At 43.4% G+C, this 17135-nt stretch overlaps 1 protein-coding gene across 2 annotated transcripts in view; it reads left to right on the top strand.

The window, feature by feature from the left end:
• LOC140429776 (E3 ubiquitin-protein ligase UHRF1-like) overlaps positions 1-17135 on the top strand; it is a 168224-nt gene that overhangs the window by 115985 nt on the left and 35104 nt on the right. For both annotated transcript variants that reach the window (XM_072517222.1, XM_072517221.1), the window contains 2 exons: positions 14766-14875; positions 14985-15171. In XM_072517222.1, the coding sequence (XP_072373323.1) occupies positions 14766-14875; positions 14985-15171 (297 nt within the window). The remainder of the gene's footprint in view (positions 1-14765; positions 14876-14984; positions 15172-17135) is intronic.

The following is a 17135-nucleotide window of genomic DNA, read 5'->3' as shown; positions in this document are numbered from 1 at the left end:
AGTGGCTGTGATTTTGATTTGCCCCTAACCCCACACACAGGCTGTGATGAGAATGGGGATACATTCTGGTTTGATTTCTGGTCCGTGAAACGCTAACAATCTCGGCTGGATTGCAGTGTACAATTGGTCTCAGTTTCTCCGGGCGAGGATTACTGCTCTTCATTGCTACCCACGATTGCTATTGGAAGTGTAAATGTGCTGGGAGTTGGATGAGAACGCGATTGAGCTTGACTGCAATGCTCATTAAGTGAACATCTTTCTTTTTGGATTGCATTAGTGAGCCTCATCAGCTCACTGATCAACAACTGGAGCACTGGGAATCAGCCCGGTGTAGATATTAGGTTGGCATATCTGTCGCAGATTGCTGACTGGGCACTGAACTTCAGTAGGTAATTGAGTCAGCTTGGAGTTGTAAAATCCAAGCAGCCTGTTCCTACCTACTCTCTGTGCACCCTTCCCGTACCCCCAGGGAATAGTAACTCGTTGAAAGCTGTCACATGTGGTTTTGAGGTTTAAGCCCTGGCTACTAGGAAGTCCTAATGAGTAGAGTTGTAAACAGCACAACTGATAACTTTGCATAGATCAATTCCCACTATCATCCAGCCCACTGCATAGACATACATCACAAGCCAGTACATGGCAATTCCACCCTTCGAGGTGCAGAGACGGAGCAGCTGTTTACTTCTCTGCAATCCAGTCACGATGGGTGATAAGCAACTGTTGGGGGTATCCACCCTTCAGGTAAAACCGTTGACTTAAATCACTGTTTCTTGATCATGATTGTATTGTGGTAACCATCTTCATCTAATCATCAAGTATCAGACCGAGAAGCTGAATAGTTACTTTGCATCAGTCTTCTCAGTGGAATGTCACAAAGAGAATCAGAGGCAGAGTGTAGTGGAGAAGGTGCCGGGGAAGGTGAAAGGCTTGAAGGTGGATAAATCATCCAGAATGGATGGATTACACCCCGGGGTTCTAAAAGAGATAGCTGAGGAGATTGTGGAGGTATTGGTGGTGATCTTTCAGGAATTACTAGAGTCTGGGAGGATCCCAGAGGACTGGAAAATGGTTAATGTAACATCCTTATTTAAAGAGGGAAATTATATACCGGTTAGCCTGACTTGGTAAAGCTTTAGTCTGTTATTAAGGGTGAGTTTGCAGAGTATTTGGGAGTGCATGGTAAAACAGGGCTAATTCAACACGGCTTCATCAAGGGGAGGTCATGCCTGACAAATCTGTTAGAGTTCTTTGAGGGGTAACGAGGAAGTTAGACAAAAGAGAACCAGTGGATATGATCTATTTAGATTTCCAGAAGGTCTTTCACAAGGTGCTGTACAGGAAGCTGCTCAATAAGTTAAGAGCCCATGATGTTAAGAGCAAGGTACTGGCATGGATAGAGGATTGGCTGACTGGCAAAAGGGAGAGAGTGGGGATAAAAGGGTCTTTTTCAGAATGGCAGCCGATGACTAGTGGTGCTCCGCAGGGGTCAGTGTTGAGACCACAACTATTCACGATATACATCAACGACCTGGAAGAAGGAACTAAAGGCATTGTTGCTAAGTTTGCAGATGATTCAAAGAGGGCCCGGTAGTGTTGAAGAGGCGGGGTAGCTGCAGGAGGACATGGAAAGGCTCGGAGAGTGGGAAAAGAAATGGCAGATGGACTACAATGTGGAAAAGTTTGAGGTTATGCACTTTGGTAGGCAGAATGGACGCATGAACTATTTTCTAAATCGGAAAAGGCTTCGGGAATCTGAAACACAACGGCGAGTCCTAATTCAGGATTCTCTTACCTGCAGGCAGTTAGGGAGGCAAATGCAATGTTGGCATTCATGTCAAGAGGGCTAGAATACAAGAGCACGGATGTACTGCTGGGGCTATATAAGGGCTCTGGTGAGACCCCATTTGGAGTATTGTGAGTAGTTTTGGGCCCTGTACGTAAGGAAAGATGTGCTGGCCTTGGAGAGGGTCCAGAGGAGATTCACAAGAATGGTCCCTGGAATAAAGAGCTTGTCATATGAGGAGTGGTTGAGGACTCCAGGTCTGTACTCGATAGAGTTTAGAAGGATGAGTGGGGATCTTATTGAAACTTGCAGAATACTGAGAAGCCTAGATGGGGTGGATGTGGAGACGACGTTTCCACTAGTAGGAGAAACTGGAACCAGAGGGCACAGCCTCAGACTGAAGAGACGTTCCTTAAAAACTGAGACGAAGAGGAATATCTTCAGCCAGAGGGTGGTGAATCTGTGGAACTCAGACGACTGTGGAGGCAAAGTCATTGAGTGCCTTTAGACAGAGATAGATAGGTTCTTGATTAATAACAGGATTCAGGGTTATGGGGAAAAGGCAGGAGAATGGGGCTGAGTAACATATCAGCCATGATCAAATGGCGGAGCAGATTCAATGGGCCGAATGGCCTGTTGTGGGAGAATCTAGAATTAGGGGCCAGTGTTTAAAAAGAAGGAGTCACCCCATTTAGGACTGAGACGAAGAAACATTTTTCTCTGAACGTTGAGACTTTTGGAATTTGCTTCCTCAAAAGGTGGTCGAGGTTGGATCTTTGAATATTTCCATAGCAGAGGTAGATTAGATTATTGAGGAGCAAGGGGGTGAAAGATTATCGGTGACAGGCAGGAAGGTGAAGTTGAGGTTAAAGTTAGATCAATCATGATCTTTTTAATACCATCTCCTGAATCCGCTAGCTTTTCAGTAAGTTCTGCCTTTCAAGTTGCTAACGCATGATGGTTGTTCAAGTGCTGAACTTAAAATAGCATCCTACTTTTTTTATATAACCATATATAGGTTATTATTTACATATTGTCGTGTTCCTCTCCTGCCACTCCTGCAGTTTATTTTGATATCCGATTTGGAAAGTTTTGCTTCTCTTCCCCAGTAAAGTTGCCATTAATTCTCTCAGATAGGCAAGGTTGAAGGCAGCACTGGAAATTTTGAAGAGCGGCCAAACGTCAATTGACCTTTTGACTGCTCTCCAGATTTTTCCATCCCGCCCACGGGACTACCTGCCGCAGGCCGGGCTGGAGTATCCCAGAGAATGGCCGCTTCTTTCCTTTGCCCTTTACTTTTGCCTTGTACCTTGATTTTAAAAGCTCTATTTGTTACGTAAAATATTTTAGCGGCGTTTCGTTTCCCTTGATCTCTTAAGCTTTATAACTGCTCATTTGTCTTGAGGATATTGACACAATTACTAGATTCTTGTGAAAAAATTCTGCTTATCCTGATTATTTGTCATGACGAGCCTAAGATATTAACATCCATTGTCTTTCAGCTGGTTCTGACGTAGCCAAAATAGATTTGAAGTGCAGATTTGCCAACCGTACCTTAAATGTCTTCTGAGTTTCTGCTGTTGATCTCCAGTGCAGTCGTTCAGTTAACCGTGTTTTCTCTTGAATAACAAATTTTGCATTTTCTGTGTTATATCTGCAAGTTTATTTCTGTTCTAATAACAGCATAGATTCTAAATATGGCATACAAATGTGTTAAACAGAGGCTTCTGAGCTCCTGGGGTTTGTTTAAATAATTGTGGTTCAAGTTACTGAATGACATAAGATATTTTCAAATGGGGAATAAAAGGTGCGTGCAATCAGGAAAATGTTTATTTAATCCTGCACAACAACTTTGGAAAATTGCACACCGCTTCACATCAATGTTGACCGTTTTCTTCACCGAGCATAAAGCTCAATTAAGAACAGGAGTAGGCCTCACGGGCCCTTTAGCCAGTTACGTCATTTTTTATTAGATCACGACTGAAAAATCAGTTGGCCTACCATTCTGCTCGTTGAGATTATTCGTTTCACAGAGACAATATTCCTGTATTTAGCGAAACCTATGTTTTACAAAAAGAAAATAGTGCGTGTCTTTTCTTGCTCCTCCTGCAGCCTTTGGCAAGCAGCTCCGTGACTAATCAGGCCTGACCGATGAATTTTGATACCTTCGAGCTAGTTGCATAGGTTATAAACAGATGGCAAATGAACAGAATAGTAGTTTGTTGTTTTTTTTGTGTCAGAGCTGGATTTGACTGATGGGCTGAAAGCTAGTAAGGGACTTGACATGAAATAGAAAAGATGTAAGGTGCACAAACGTATGCACAAATCTCCACATACCTGGGACTTTACTGGAAATATGACTGGTGGGGATTAGAAACTATTTACCCTGGTTTAATGCACCCTTGAGGTAGCAGTTAAGACATGTAAGAATGCATTGATGATTTTGTTTAAAAATAGCAAACGGGACCAATCTTTTCCCATTGTTAGGAAAGAGGAGAGGAGGATATATATTCTACAGTTACTGAGCTACCCCTCCCTAACCATAAGACATAAAAACAGAATTAGGCCATTCAGCCCATCGAGTCTGCACAGCCATTCAATCATGGTTGAGTTTCTTGCCCCCATTCTCCTTCATTTTCCCCATAACTCCTGATCCCCTTATTATTCAAGAACCTATATATCTCTGTCTTAAAGACACTCAGTGATTTGGCCTCCACAGTCTTCAGCGGTAAAGAGTTCCACAGATTCACCTCCCTCTGGCTGAAGAAATTCCTCCTCATTATCTGTTTTAAAGGATCGTTCCTTCAGTCTGAGGCTGTGTCCTCTGGTTCTAGTTTTCAGTACTAGTGGAAATATCCTCTCCATGTTAACTCTATCCAGGCCTCTCTGTATCCTGTAAGTTTCAATAAGAACAACTGATACCTTTAATTTCCATGAACACAAAAATTCAAAAGTGAACAAATGTATAACAATCCTAAAACTTCAAACCAATTTGTACATAGATCATAGAATTTAAAGTGCAGAAGGAGGCCATCCGGACCATTGGGTCTGCCATCGCCCTTGGAAAGAGCACCCTACTTAAGCTCATGCCTCCGTCCCATCCCCGTAACCCAGCAACTCCACCTAACCTTTGGACACTAGGGCAATTTGGCATGACCAATCCACCAAACCTGCACATCTTTGGACCGTGGGAGGAAACCGGAGCACCCGGAGGAAACCCACAGGGAGAAAGTGCAAACTCCTCACAGATAGTCACCCGAGGCTGGAATTGAACCTGGGACGCTGGAGCTGTGAAGCAGCAGTGCTAACCACTGTGCCACCGTGCTGTACCTCCTAAAGAAGTATTTTACTTCAGTTTAACAACTTCTGTGATAGCTCTGCTGAATGCAAGGCTCCACCAGCATGAACACGTCTTACCATTAAAATTATTTATACAGTTAAACAGCTCGGTCATGCTTCAATGTTTGTGGCGATAAAGAGATAAATGTAAAGTAAAAGCGACGAGACAATCTTGATCAACCAATCCACTCTGTAGCTGCTCAACAGGTAGTTAAAATTGATATTAGTGTTTTGTGTTAAAATTGCTGTCAGGAAGCTAATTACAGCACAATGCACAGCTGTAATCATTGTGTTAAAGTGCCCTATTATCCTTGTGGATTCAATGTTCCAGTACTACTAGCAACAATTGTTGCAGCAAAGTCTTTAAAGAAAAAAATAATAATTGATTTCAACCTCTTTATTCATTTCTGTGGGAGTAAACTACCCCTTTAAGAGATCGTAGTCTGGGGCAGCACGGTGGTGCAGTGGTTAGCACTCACTTTGATCCCGGCCCCGGGCCACTGTCCGTGCAGAGTTTGCGCATTCTCCTCGTGTCTGCATGGGACGCAACCCCACAAATCAAAGATATGCAAGGTAAGTGGATTGGCCACGCTAAATTGCCCCTTAATTGGAAAGAAAGAATTGTGTACTCTAAATTTATTTTTAAAAATAAATCATAGTCATAAAAATGAGGATTTCCTCCATTCACTCCCACCCACACCAGCCTTGTTGCATATAAAGAAATCTTCTGGACTTCACCAATTGTTCTTTTACTCTAAACCTCTCTTGTGGTCGACCTCCTAAGAAGTTCTGTAATCTCTGGTTATCTTTTTCTAACAAAAAAATGATAGTTTAGAACTATTTCCCACTACCCAGGCCAGTGAGAGAGGAGTTCTTTTGGAGCCTTCTTTATCGCTGCAACAGGAAAACCTATCAGACTACAAGAGATAGGAACAGGAAAGGGCCGTACGACCCCTCGAGCCTGCACTGCCATTCAATAGGATCATGGCTGTTCCGATATTCCTCACCTCCACTTTCCTGCCCTTGCCCCGTGAACCTTAATTCCCTTACTGATCAGAAATCTATTTTTCTTGGCCTTAATTAGACACAAGGACTCTGCCCCCACAGCTCTCTTTGTGGCAAGTAGTTCCAAAGGCCCACAATCCTCTGAGAGAAGAAATTCCTCCTCATCTCAGTCTTGAATTGGCACCCCTTTGTTCTGAGACCATGCCCTCTGGTCCTGGACTCTCCCAAGAGGGGAAACCTCTCGGTATTTACCCTGTCAGGATCCTATATGTTTTAATGAGATAAGCTTGCATTCTTCTAAATTCCAATGAGTAGAGTCCCAACCTGTTTAACCTTTGCCCACAATACAAATCCTTCCAACTGGGGATCATCCTCATGAACCTTCTCTGAATCACCTCCAATGAAATAGTATCTTTCCTTAAATAAGGGAACCAAAACTACGCACCGTACTCCAGATGTGGTGTGACCAGTACCACAATGGAATCCCAAAAGTGCAGAAGGAGGTCATTCGGCCCATCAAGTCTGCACCAACCCTCCGATAGAGAACCCTACCTCAGCTCACTCCCCTGCCCTATTGCAGTAACCCCAAACTAACCGCATCTTCAGACTGTGGGAGGAAACCGGAGCACCCGGTGGAAACCCACGCAGACATGGGAAGAACGTGCAAACCCAGCACAGTCACACAAGGCTGGGATCGAACCCGGGTCCTTGGCGCCGTGAGGCAGCAGTGCTAACCACTGCTACAAGACTTCCCTTCGACTCCAACCCCCCTTAAAATAAGGGCCAAAATGCCTCAGCCTTCCTGATTACCTGCTGCACCTGTGCGCTAGCTTTCTATGTCTCATTCACAAGTACCCGCACGCTCCTTTGTGTTATAGTTTTCTGCAGTTTGACGACCCAGGTTGTAAACCTATTTACGATAGTAGTAATGGGTGGACGGGGTAAGATGATTGATAAACTAATCAGTAACCCCATTACTGAAGTTAGAACATGAGGAGTCAGAGAACAAAGGGTGTAATTCTCCAGAAATATGACTTACCTTCTCCCACCAGTGGGAAAACCAGAGTGCATCCCGTTGGCACTAGGACCAACCCCGCCATACCATAATATGGCATTTGGAAATTGTTCTTGGCTGAATCGGCTTTTCTGTGCCATTCATTTCCACAGCAGGGTCCACGTTACATCTGAGCTAATCTCTGACAGGTCCCGCACTTCTGAGATTGATGCGCTGTTTTTAAAAGGTGCTCCCATCTCAAAAAGCAGCTTCAGCCCCATCTCCTCCAATCGCTGGCATGGACCCCCATTCCCTCCCCCACACTCCGTTCTGTACCCACCCACACAGATGCACTTTCTAGGAAGCACTTGGGACCAGAGGCAGACTAGTTTTTTTAAAAAGCTGCAGTTAGTAAAACACCTGCAACCCAGAGTTATTGGATCTTTCAAAGCTACATAAAAAAAACAATCTAAATTTCCCCTTTGAAACTGCCTGCACCCATCAATCAGAAAGCTTTTAACAGGCAATGGTGCGTGAAGTTGAATGTAAACAAAGCAGTTCAAAGCTTTGTCTACTTGGCATACACACAGACTTCTATACTTTAAAGGAAAATGTAATTTAAAGGGATTACTTTCACCCTTATCTCAGACCTTTAAACTTGGCATGCTGACATAGGCATGCTGACATACCTTTTAACGGGTTTAGGGGTACAGTTGGGATCACTTCCACTTTATTATGAGGGATATATATTTCAGAGATACTGAGTGAATATTTAAATGGTATAGGGGTACAGATGAGAATGCTTTCACTTTATTATGAGAAAACTTAAATTTTTAGATACTGACTGTTTTAAAGGTTGCAAATAGGAATAGCAGTCAAACGGGCCACCATCAACACCCCCCCCCCCTCTTTCCGACCCCCATCTCCCATGAAGGACTCCACTCCGCACCCTGGCTGCCATTGTTGGGAGGGTATTTAACACCTTGCCACCCCTTCAGACTGCAAGCTGCCACGTTCATCAATATTCGCACCAATTCACAATTGGGGAGTTTAGTCAATATGAGGGATATGACAAAATACGGGCAACATTAATAAACTTGCAGAATATGGATAAGTGTGAGGGAATAACATTTAGTAGGAAGAATAAGGAGGCTACATACTACTCGCATTAAAGTCTGAATGGTGTAGAGGAAGAACAAGATCTGGATGTGCAGATACGTAGATCACTAATATTAGAAATGCCCTTTAAAAACTAAACAAAACGTTCATTTCCCGAGGGATAGCATTGAAAAGCAGAGATGTGACAAAACCTTTATCCAACTTTGTTTAGATCAAACTTGGAGTCCTGTGAGCAGTTCTGCTTTCTATAAAAGGATATAGAGGCACTGAGGAAGGTAAACGATAGACTAACTCGTCTGATACCTGAACTGAGAGAGTATCCTCTTGTATCAGAACAACCTGGGGGACTCTTCACTGGAAAAGTGAAGACTAAAGGGTGACCTGTTAAGATATGAAAGACTTGATAGGATAGATGTAGAGAGGTTTCCACATGGGGTGAAAGCAAAACCAGGAGCCATAAATGTTTGGTAGTCAAGAAATCCACTAGGCAATTGAGTAGAAACCTCTTTATCCTGAGAGTGGTTAAAATGTGAAACTTGTTACCTCTCCTATGGTCGAGGCTGTTGTACCTTTAAAACCTCTGATACGTTCGACCAGTTTACTTACCCAAACTTTTTACCCAGATGCCCTTATTTATAGTAGAACAAAGTACGGACACAGATATAATGCAACACACTTTATTAAATATTGCTAACCTGTAAATTACCCACTTTACATACAAGAAACACCCAGGAATCGACTATACTACCTGCAAAGGTGGTTTGGTATGCTATAGATATGATCCCTTAGTCCCTCTGGTTCCTCTTTGTAAAGGTGATTCTCGCTGGCTGTTTCTTTCTTGCTTCCTTCCTTCCTTCTGGTCTGGTCAAAGTCACCTCGCACACCAAGTCCTTGCTTCGAATCTTTGCTCCCTAGATGTCTGGAATGCCTATTTTTATCCCCCTGTCGCCACCCACCTCCTTTTCCACCTGCCCTTGGCCTTCGGCCAATGGAGTCTCAGGAGGCAGGGTCTCAGTGCCCAATGGTCTGGTTGATGACCTGTTGACAGGGCACCTGAGCCCGCCCTGGGAGGAGCGAGATTGCTTGATAGGTTATCAGGAACTGTGGACAATAGGCCAATGGCATCTCCAGTAGGAGTGATAATTATTTGACGGGTTATCAGGGGCTGCTCCAGACGTGCCCACGGCAACCTGTCTGAGTTCTGTATAAGGCTTCTTGCTGGAACAAACTGGTTTTAATTTAGAAGTGCCCAATTCTTTAATTTAAGATATCCAATTTAGTCAGCCTTAAATCTAGGCCCTGATTATATTACCACATTGGCAAACAGCAACAAGGCATTCAACGAGGGAAAGCTGGATAAGGACATGGTGGAGATTGGAATGAAAGGATATTTTAATGGAGATTAATGAAGGCTGGGGTAGGAGAAGGCTCAGGTAGAGCGTAAACGTCCATATTTGGCTGAACGACCCGTTTCTGTCTTGTAAAATACTTTTAATGCTTTGTGCAGTAGGTTTTATTCTGCAATTTAATCAGAGGCATTTTAGGGATCAGTCTAATCCTGGTCAAACCTGCCCTGGTTGTCTGCCAATTTGGGACGTTAGGAATCGGGATTAATGGTCCCAGATGGTTTGTTTCTACCTTTCGCCATCACATGAATTCTGAAACTTAGCAACCCAGAATCAAGACTCAAAAGTACTTTTCCAGCTATCACTACTTGCACAGGATGCAAGTAGCCAGGTTTGAACCATTAAGCACAGGCTGGTGCACCAGATAGTTGCTTTTGAAGAAACAATGGGTATAAAATTGATTATTTTGTGATTTACTATAAACTCACTTCGCCAGTTAATTTCTGCTACATGTTAACGTGCCCATTCCGTCCTATGCTAAGCTACCTCACAGCGCCACAGACTCGGGTTCACTGTCTGTGTGGAGTTTGCACTGTGTGGAGTCTGCATCGGTTTCTCCCTGGGGCTCTGGTTTCCTTCCACAGTCCAAAGATTTGCAGGTTAGGTGGATTGTCCATGCTAAATTGCTCTTTAGTATCCAAAGATGTTAAAGTTAGGTGGGGTTACGGGGTAGGGAGGGGGTGTGGGCCTAGGTAGCATGCTCTTCCAGAGGATCAGTGCAGACTCGATGGGCCGAATGGCCCCCTTCTGCACTGTAGGAATTCTGTGGTTCTATGGAATTCCATGTTTCATCAGAGCACCAATTATTTGTCTGCCTTGGCTCCAGTGGGGGTGTTCTTCTGGTGGAATAAGAAAGTTAAGGGTTTGAATCCTTCTCCGATCACTTGAGCACATAATCTGGGCAGTGATTGTGGTTCAGAAGAAGAGCCGCCTTTGCCTTGAAGCATTAACTTGGTTTCTCTCTCCACTAGTGCTGCCAGACATGCTGAGCACTTCCAGCACTTTGTTTTTTATTTCACATTACAAGTGATAGTTGTGTTGGTGACGAGCAAGTGTGGGATATTGTTACAAGGTCTTCTAGCTTGAATTACAGTTCGTTGTAACCCCAGACACACAGTATTTCAGGATTGAAATGATAGCGCAGAACAATCAGGACTACATAAAGAACAATCCACAGTAAATTAAATATTGAAAGTTGCAATAGATAGTGAGAAATAAAGCCTACAGGATTTCATACAATTCACAGCACATGTGGATACCATTTGGCCCATTACACACATGCTGGCAATCTTAAAGAACAGTCCCATACTGTTTTCATTTTTCTTTTCAAATATTTAACCACTTCCTTTAAAAACCACTCATTATGGATTATGTTTCCAACGCTCTTACAGGCAACCAGATGCCGAGGAGGGTCACTAGATTCATTCTGGGGATGAAAGGGTTGTTGTTATGAGGAGGGATTAAACCATTTGGGTTTATACTCTCTGGCGTTCAGAAGGATGAGAGGGGATATGTTTGAGGTATACAAAATACTAAAAGGGATTGATAAAGTAAATGTAGACCAATTGTTCCCCCTTGTGGGGCAATCTAGATGGGAGGTCACAGATTGAGAGGCGGTTGATTTAGAACTGAGATGAGGAGAAACTACTCACCGGGTGGTGAATTTGTGGAACTCGCTGCCCCATAGTTCAGTGGAATCTGAGTCATTAAATGGTTTCAAGAAGGAGATAGATATAATTCTGATTTTAAAAAGAGATTAAAGGGATGGAGGACAGTTGGGAGGTGGATTTGACATCAGGAAGAGATGGGCAGCGTGGTAGCATAGTGGTTAGCACAGTTGCATCACAGCTCCAGGGTCCCAGGTTCGATTCCCGGCTGGGTCACTGTCTGTGCGGAGTCTGCACATTCTCCCCGTGTCTGCGTCGGTTTCCAAAGATGTGCGGGTTAGATGGAGTGGCCATGCTAAATTGCCCTTGTTCAAAAAATGTTAAGTGGGGGTTACTGGGTTACGGGGATAGGGTAGATACGTGTGCTTCAGCAGGGTGCTCTTTGGAAGGGCCGGTGCAGATTTGATGGGCCTCCTTCTGTACTGTAAATTCTATGGTTCTAAAATCAGCCATTATCTGATTGGATGGGGAAGCAAGCTGGAGGGGCTGAATTGCCTACTTCTGTTCCTGATTCGATGTTCCTATCAAACCTTCAACATTACACTTAACGAAAACGGTGCCTTTCTATCTGGGGCGTAACAGCATCCTGCCATATAGCCTCCAGGACCTTGCCCGTCACTAATATTAGGTTGACTGGCCTGCAGTTTCTTGAATTATCCTTTATTCTTCTTTGAGAACAAGGGAGCTACATTGGCAATGCTCCAATCCTTTCATGTTCAAGGTTATTTCAGATGTGGCCAGAGCCTCTGCTGTTTTCTTTGTGACGTGTTCCTCTTGTTAACTGATGCCTTACTCTAGAAGTAAGTGGGAGGATTCAGGTTGGAGACTGTTTATTGCCAAGACTAAGGTGATGACATTTGCTGAATAACTCAGCCCTCAATCTCTCCCTATTCATAAGTTTGAGCCCACAACCTTCTCCAGGACAATTCGGGGTGGCTAACAAATGCTGACTTTGCAGGTGGCATTCAGACCCCATGTTAGTGTTGGGAGCTGGGGAGAGCAAGGTGTACACCACCAGGAAATAATTTGGTGAGGTTTTAGGCCATGTGTTATGGCAGCTGTCAGTAAGTTGCATTCAGTTGACGAACGATGTCGTGTTAAAATAAGATTGCAGAATCATAAAATTACTGGCGCTTTAACTTGCAGCCAATTACTGCAAAAGAATATTAATCTGTATAGTATTACATTTGGGGGCAATTACAGTGGTTTTAAATTGACAACCCAATGCCATTTTACATTGCTGCCAGAAAAACAAGAGTGCTGTGTTGACAACTGCAAATGTTTTGGTTGTGTACATTGTGATTAATGGCCACGCACTGTTTGATCTGGTATCAATCACCATTATTAATGTGATTTTGTAACATTGAGGTCTCAACTTCACAGGCTGTTTTGCAGGCTAGCAGAAAAGATTAACCTGATATCATAGTGATTGCTCTGGAGAGTAGTGTTGTCCTTCAGAGACTCCTTCTGACCTCTCTCCACAAGTATAATTTTAATGTAAGATTAATCAAAACACCTCACCGAATACCTGGAGACTTTTTAAGCGCGCGAGGCTGTATCAAAGGAGCCAAAATATTGACAGAATTGAGAAGCCAATGATCCTGGGTCACTTGATATTTATGGCAGTAAATTGCTTGGAATTGGTTTCCAGTTTCAGTTGTCAGTATAGACTTCAACCTCATATAATTATAGCCATTTGTCATTGTCACAATGTCTTGATGCACCCGAGCATATAGAGTGAACGTAATCACTGTTCCCTTGTGATGCTTATCTCCAACTTTGACTGAAAGCTGTACTAACCATCAGTCACTGGCAGAGTTCCGCAAGTACATGGAAACTTAATATCAGCGTGATCTCAGCTTGTGAAAATGAACATTGTGATTGTGCCAAAATTGCCTGAATGACGATTTTCATTTTAACCATATTGATCAGGAGTGGCAAATCTAATTTGAATATTAAACTGAAGCATTTTGTTAATATTGTGAAGAATGGCACAGCTTAAGAAGGATTGTAGTGAGCAGATTGGTTGTTGGCTCCATGCTAGAGCTGCTCATTCGATTGGCTTTTGAGGCATTTGACTGTACAGGAGCAGGGAGGGGGAGCATCTTGGTCAGCAAGAGAAAATAAAGCAGCGACTAAACAAGAAAAGAAAAGGCACACACTGATATAGTGGCAATACTGAGCTTTTTTTTCCCTAAAATTTAGAATACCCAATTCACTTTTTCCAATTTAGCGTGGCCAATCCACCTACCCTGCACATCTTTGGGTTGTGGGGGTGAATCCCACGCAAACACGGGGAGAATGTGCAAACTCCACACGGACAGTGACCCAGAGCCGGGATCGAACCTGGGGCCTCGGCGCTGTGAGGCAGCAGGGCTAACCCACTGCGCCACCATGCTGCCCTGTGGCAATACTGAGCTTTGAAAGGTGTGCTTTCATTGTCATCTGAAGCTGTTGTCAACAGTGGAGTTAGACTGAAACACTAAATTTAATCTACAGTGAAAATCTGTATTGCTCATCATTACTCATTATGACCATATTTTGAATCTTCCGAGATTTATCCAGAATGTGGTTTGAGGTTTACTGGGCTGTTACAGAATTTGTTCAGTCTATACCTGCAACATATCCTGCAGAAATCTGGTACATTCAGAATTGCATCTAGGTATACATCTATATACGGCAACTTTCATTTAAGGGCCCTTCTTAGAATCCCTATAGTGCAGAAGGAGACCACTTGGCCCATCAAGTCTGCACTGACCCTCTGAAAGAGCACCCTACCTAGAGTCAGGCCCTCACCCTATATCCCCGTAACCCAAAAGATGCCCCTAAACCTTTGGACACTGGCATGACAAATCCACCTAAGTGGAACATCTTTGGACTGTGGAAGGAAAAACCGGAGCACCGGGAGGATACCCACGTAGACACGGGGAGAAAGTGCAGACTCCACACACAGCCGCCCGAGGCCGTAATTGAACCCGGTTCCCTGGCGCTGTGAGACAGCAGTCCTCGTCACCGTGCCGCCCTCCTTTGGCATTATGAGTTTATTCTTTCTGCTTGAACACTGCCTGCATTGATGATTGTTATTAATTGAGATGTCAGAGAGATGACCCATTCTAAAATTGCTGAATTCCACATTGGAACAATTACTTGGCAATATCCATATGGAAGCCCTTTGAGATTTTGCATGTGTGCATGTGTGTGGGGCAAATTTTATTAATAAATGGTTTTGCAAATTAGCATTTTTTAACTTCCATCTTTACCGTTACAATCAGACTGTGATGGAATTGTTGCAACAGAGAAAATTGCAAAGAGGTTCATGGTGTGCACGCTTAAAATATGTTCCCTCATATGAGATGACAAAGGGTTTCTTTAGAGGTCCTGTATGAGTTTGAACGTGTATCTAATCGCTCAGTACTGCATAGGTAAACTTATAGCTTTTTGTCTTTCTACAGTGGCCCTCTAGATATGATAGGTGACTGCAAGGTGGCATTTTTGGACGAAATCTACAAGATTGAAGCACCTGGAGCTGCTGCAATCACATTAGCTGATGGACAGTTTAAAAGTATGAGGCTATTCATATGCTGGGAATTAAACAAAATGTTCAGTCACCTCCGCGATGGTGTTTGATTCAAGAAATTGTTTTGTTCCCACTTTCCCCTCCCCCTCTCCAGGGAAGAGCGGCCCGGAGTGTAAATACTGCAAGGCGGATCCCGACAAAGAATGCAGATTTTGCGCCTGTCGATTATGTGGTGGGAAGCAGGACCCAGACATGCAGCTGCTGTGTGACGAGTGTAATATGGCATATCACATATACTGCCTGAATCCACCCCTCAGCAAGATACCAGATGATGAGGACTGGTAAATTATTTTGTTTTATTTGGGAGTGATGAGGGGGTAGAACAGGAGACTCTTTATGACTCATTTGTTACCAGTGGGAACGATTCAGGTGAAGCTCTGAATTGAACTGAAACCACTATTTACTGATCCTAAAATATCTATTTCAGCCACTCGTAAGATACAGAGTCTCAACGAGAGCAGCCTTTTCAGTGATGAAAGAAGGGCAAATGAATTATAGTTACAACAAGAACAACTAGCACAAACAGCTTTAGTATCTCTGAACTGGAATTGGATATTAGTAAGAGATTTCAAAGTGACTTACGAAGGTAAGGTGAGACACAGGGAGGTGGAGACTGAGTTTAAAGTAGAGATTCCAGAACCCGGGGACACGAAGAGTGAAAACTGAATAACTGATGGGGCAGAAAGAGGACGAATGTTGGAAGAAGGCAGTGCAGGAACCACCATGTGGAGCCAGAGGAGTTTACAGAGGTGGGGGGGTCGCATAAACTATGCACAAATTAATGAATAAGGATTTGGAAATGAGGAGGATGGGGAGCTAGTCGATGTTGACTTGACTATTATTTAGTTCACCTTCTGTTTCCTTATCCACATCTCTAATTCTTGTGATGAAATCTGCCAATTGGACAATTTACAATTCTGGCCCCAATCGTCTCCTGTTCACGAGGAACGTACAGCCCCACTTGCCAGGGTGATTCCTGAGCCCGCAGCTACTTCCCAACCGCCACTGACCACCCCCTCCTGGCTGAGCTTATTCTTGACTTTGTTTTTGCAGCATTTCCTGTCTTTCAATTCCAACCTCCTGTAACGACAGGATTTTCTAATTGTTCTAATCTCCATTCCCTCACCTTCGTCCTTGTGCGTGTCTCCCCGCCCTTGACTATTTTGTTTGTTGCCCTAGCAACTTGTGCATTCGTTAGTTCTGTTGGTGCTTTTACATTGCCTCGGCTAGCATTCCTCTTATTAATGTGTTGTTTCTCCGTCAGCCATATTCCTGACTCTTCTGAAGTGTTTATCTTTCTGACAAAGCATTGCATTGAAACATTTTAGCTGTCCTTGCTGTGACACTGACTAACCTGTTATGCATTTCCAGCATCTTCTGTTAATTGTTTCTCAATATGTATATCTACAGCATCTGGCAGCAATGTATCTCCAAAGAAAGGGACGGAGGGGGGAGATAAAAATAATTTGCTTTTACTTTTTGTAACCTAGACGCTTCTTGTGAAATTTCAATCACTGCAATTACTCTCAGAAACTGCCTATTTAGACCACTTCCTCACTTGGCTTTAGCAGGACAGATTCTGAGGAAACACTGCCCCATCCCAACTCCAGATCCCAGATCACTCTTGAGTTGAGGCTGTTATACACAACTTCATCTAACTTCTTTATAGGAAGATAATAGGAAGCCTTCAGATGCTGCCTAATAAATTTGTTGATTAGTAGGTTCTTGAGTCTGTGTCCAGAATTTAAATCATGAAATTGCTCAGGTTAGCTTATCCAGAGTACAGCAGTGTATTGTAATGGAAACCCAGTGAGCCAGGGCAGTCATCAGTTGCACTGTGGAGAGCTGTAACCCCACGAGCTGTTACTTGTGTTGAAGTCCCAATCTGAGCTTGTCTCTCCAAGCCAGCTGGTTAAAAAAGTTCTGAGGCAAAGTCGATCCTTAACTTAATGACTAGCAGTCAGTTGCAAGAGTGGCTTATATGTGTGTTATTGAGTTATGCACGGCCTTAAGCAAAATAAAGCAATAGGTAAAAGTAAGTTTAAATGGAATGAAATCTATAATTGAACCTGAAAGCACTATGCCCTGTGAATTATTTGTGGAGATTTTATGCATATTCAATGCCATTGTGTTTGACATTAGATGCTGGTCAGGCATTGTGTACTGGTGAGTTATTCGTGGCAATTAATGCTGCCTTTCTGTATTTATTTAGTTGCACTGTTGCAGTTTTATGTCATATTTCATA

The sequence above is a fragment of the Scyliorhinus torazame genome, chromosome 9, assembly GCF_047496885.1.
Source record: "Scyliorhinus torazame isolate Kashiwa2021f chromosome 9, sScyTor2.1, whole genome shotgun sequence".
NCBI lineage: Eukaryota > Metazoa > Chordata > Chondrichthyes > Carcharhiniformes > Scyliorhinidae > Scyliorhinus > Scyliorhinus torazame.
Note: the sequence above shows the minus strand (reverse complement) of the source record. Positions and strands in the feature narration are given on the sequence as shown.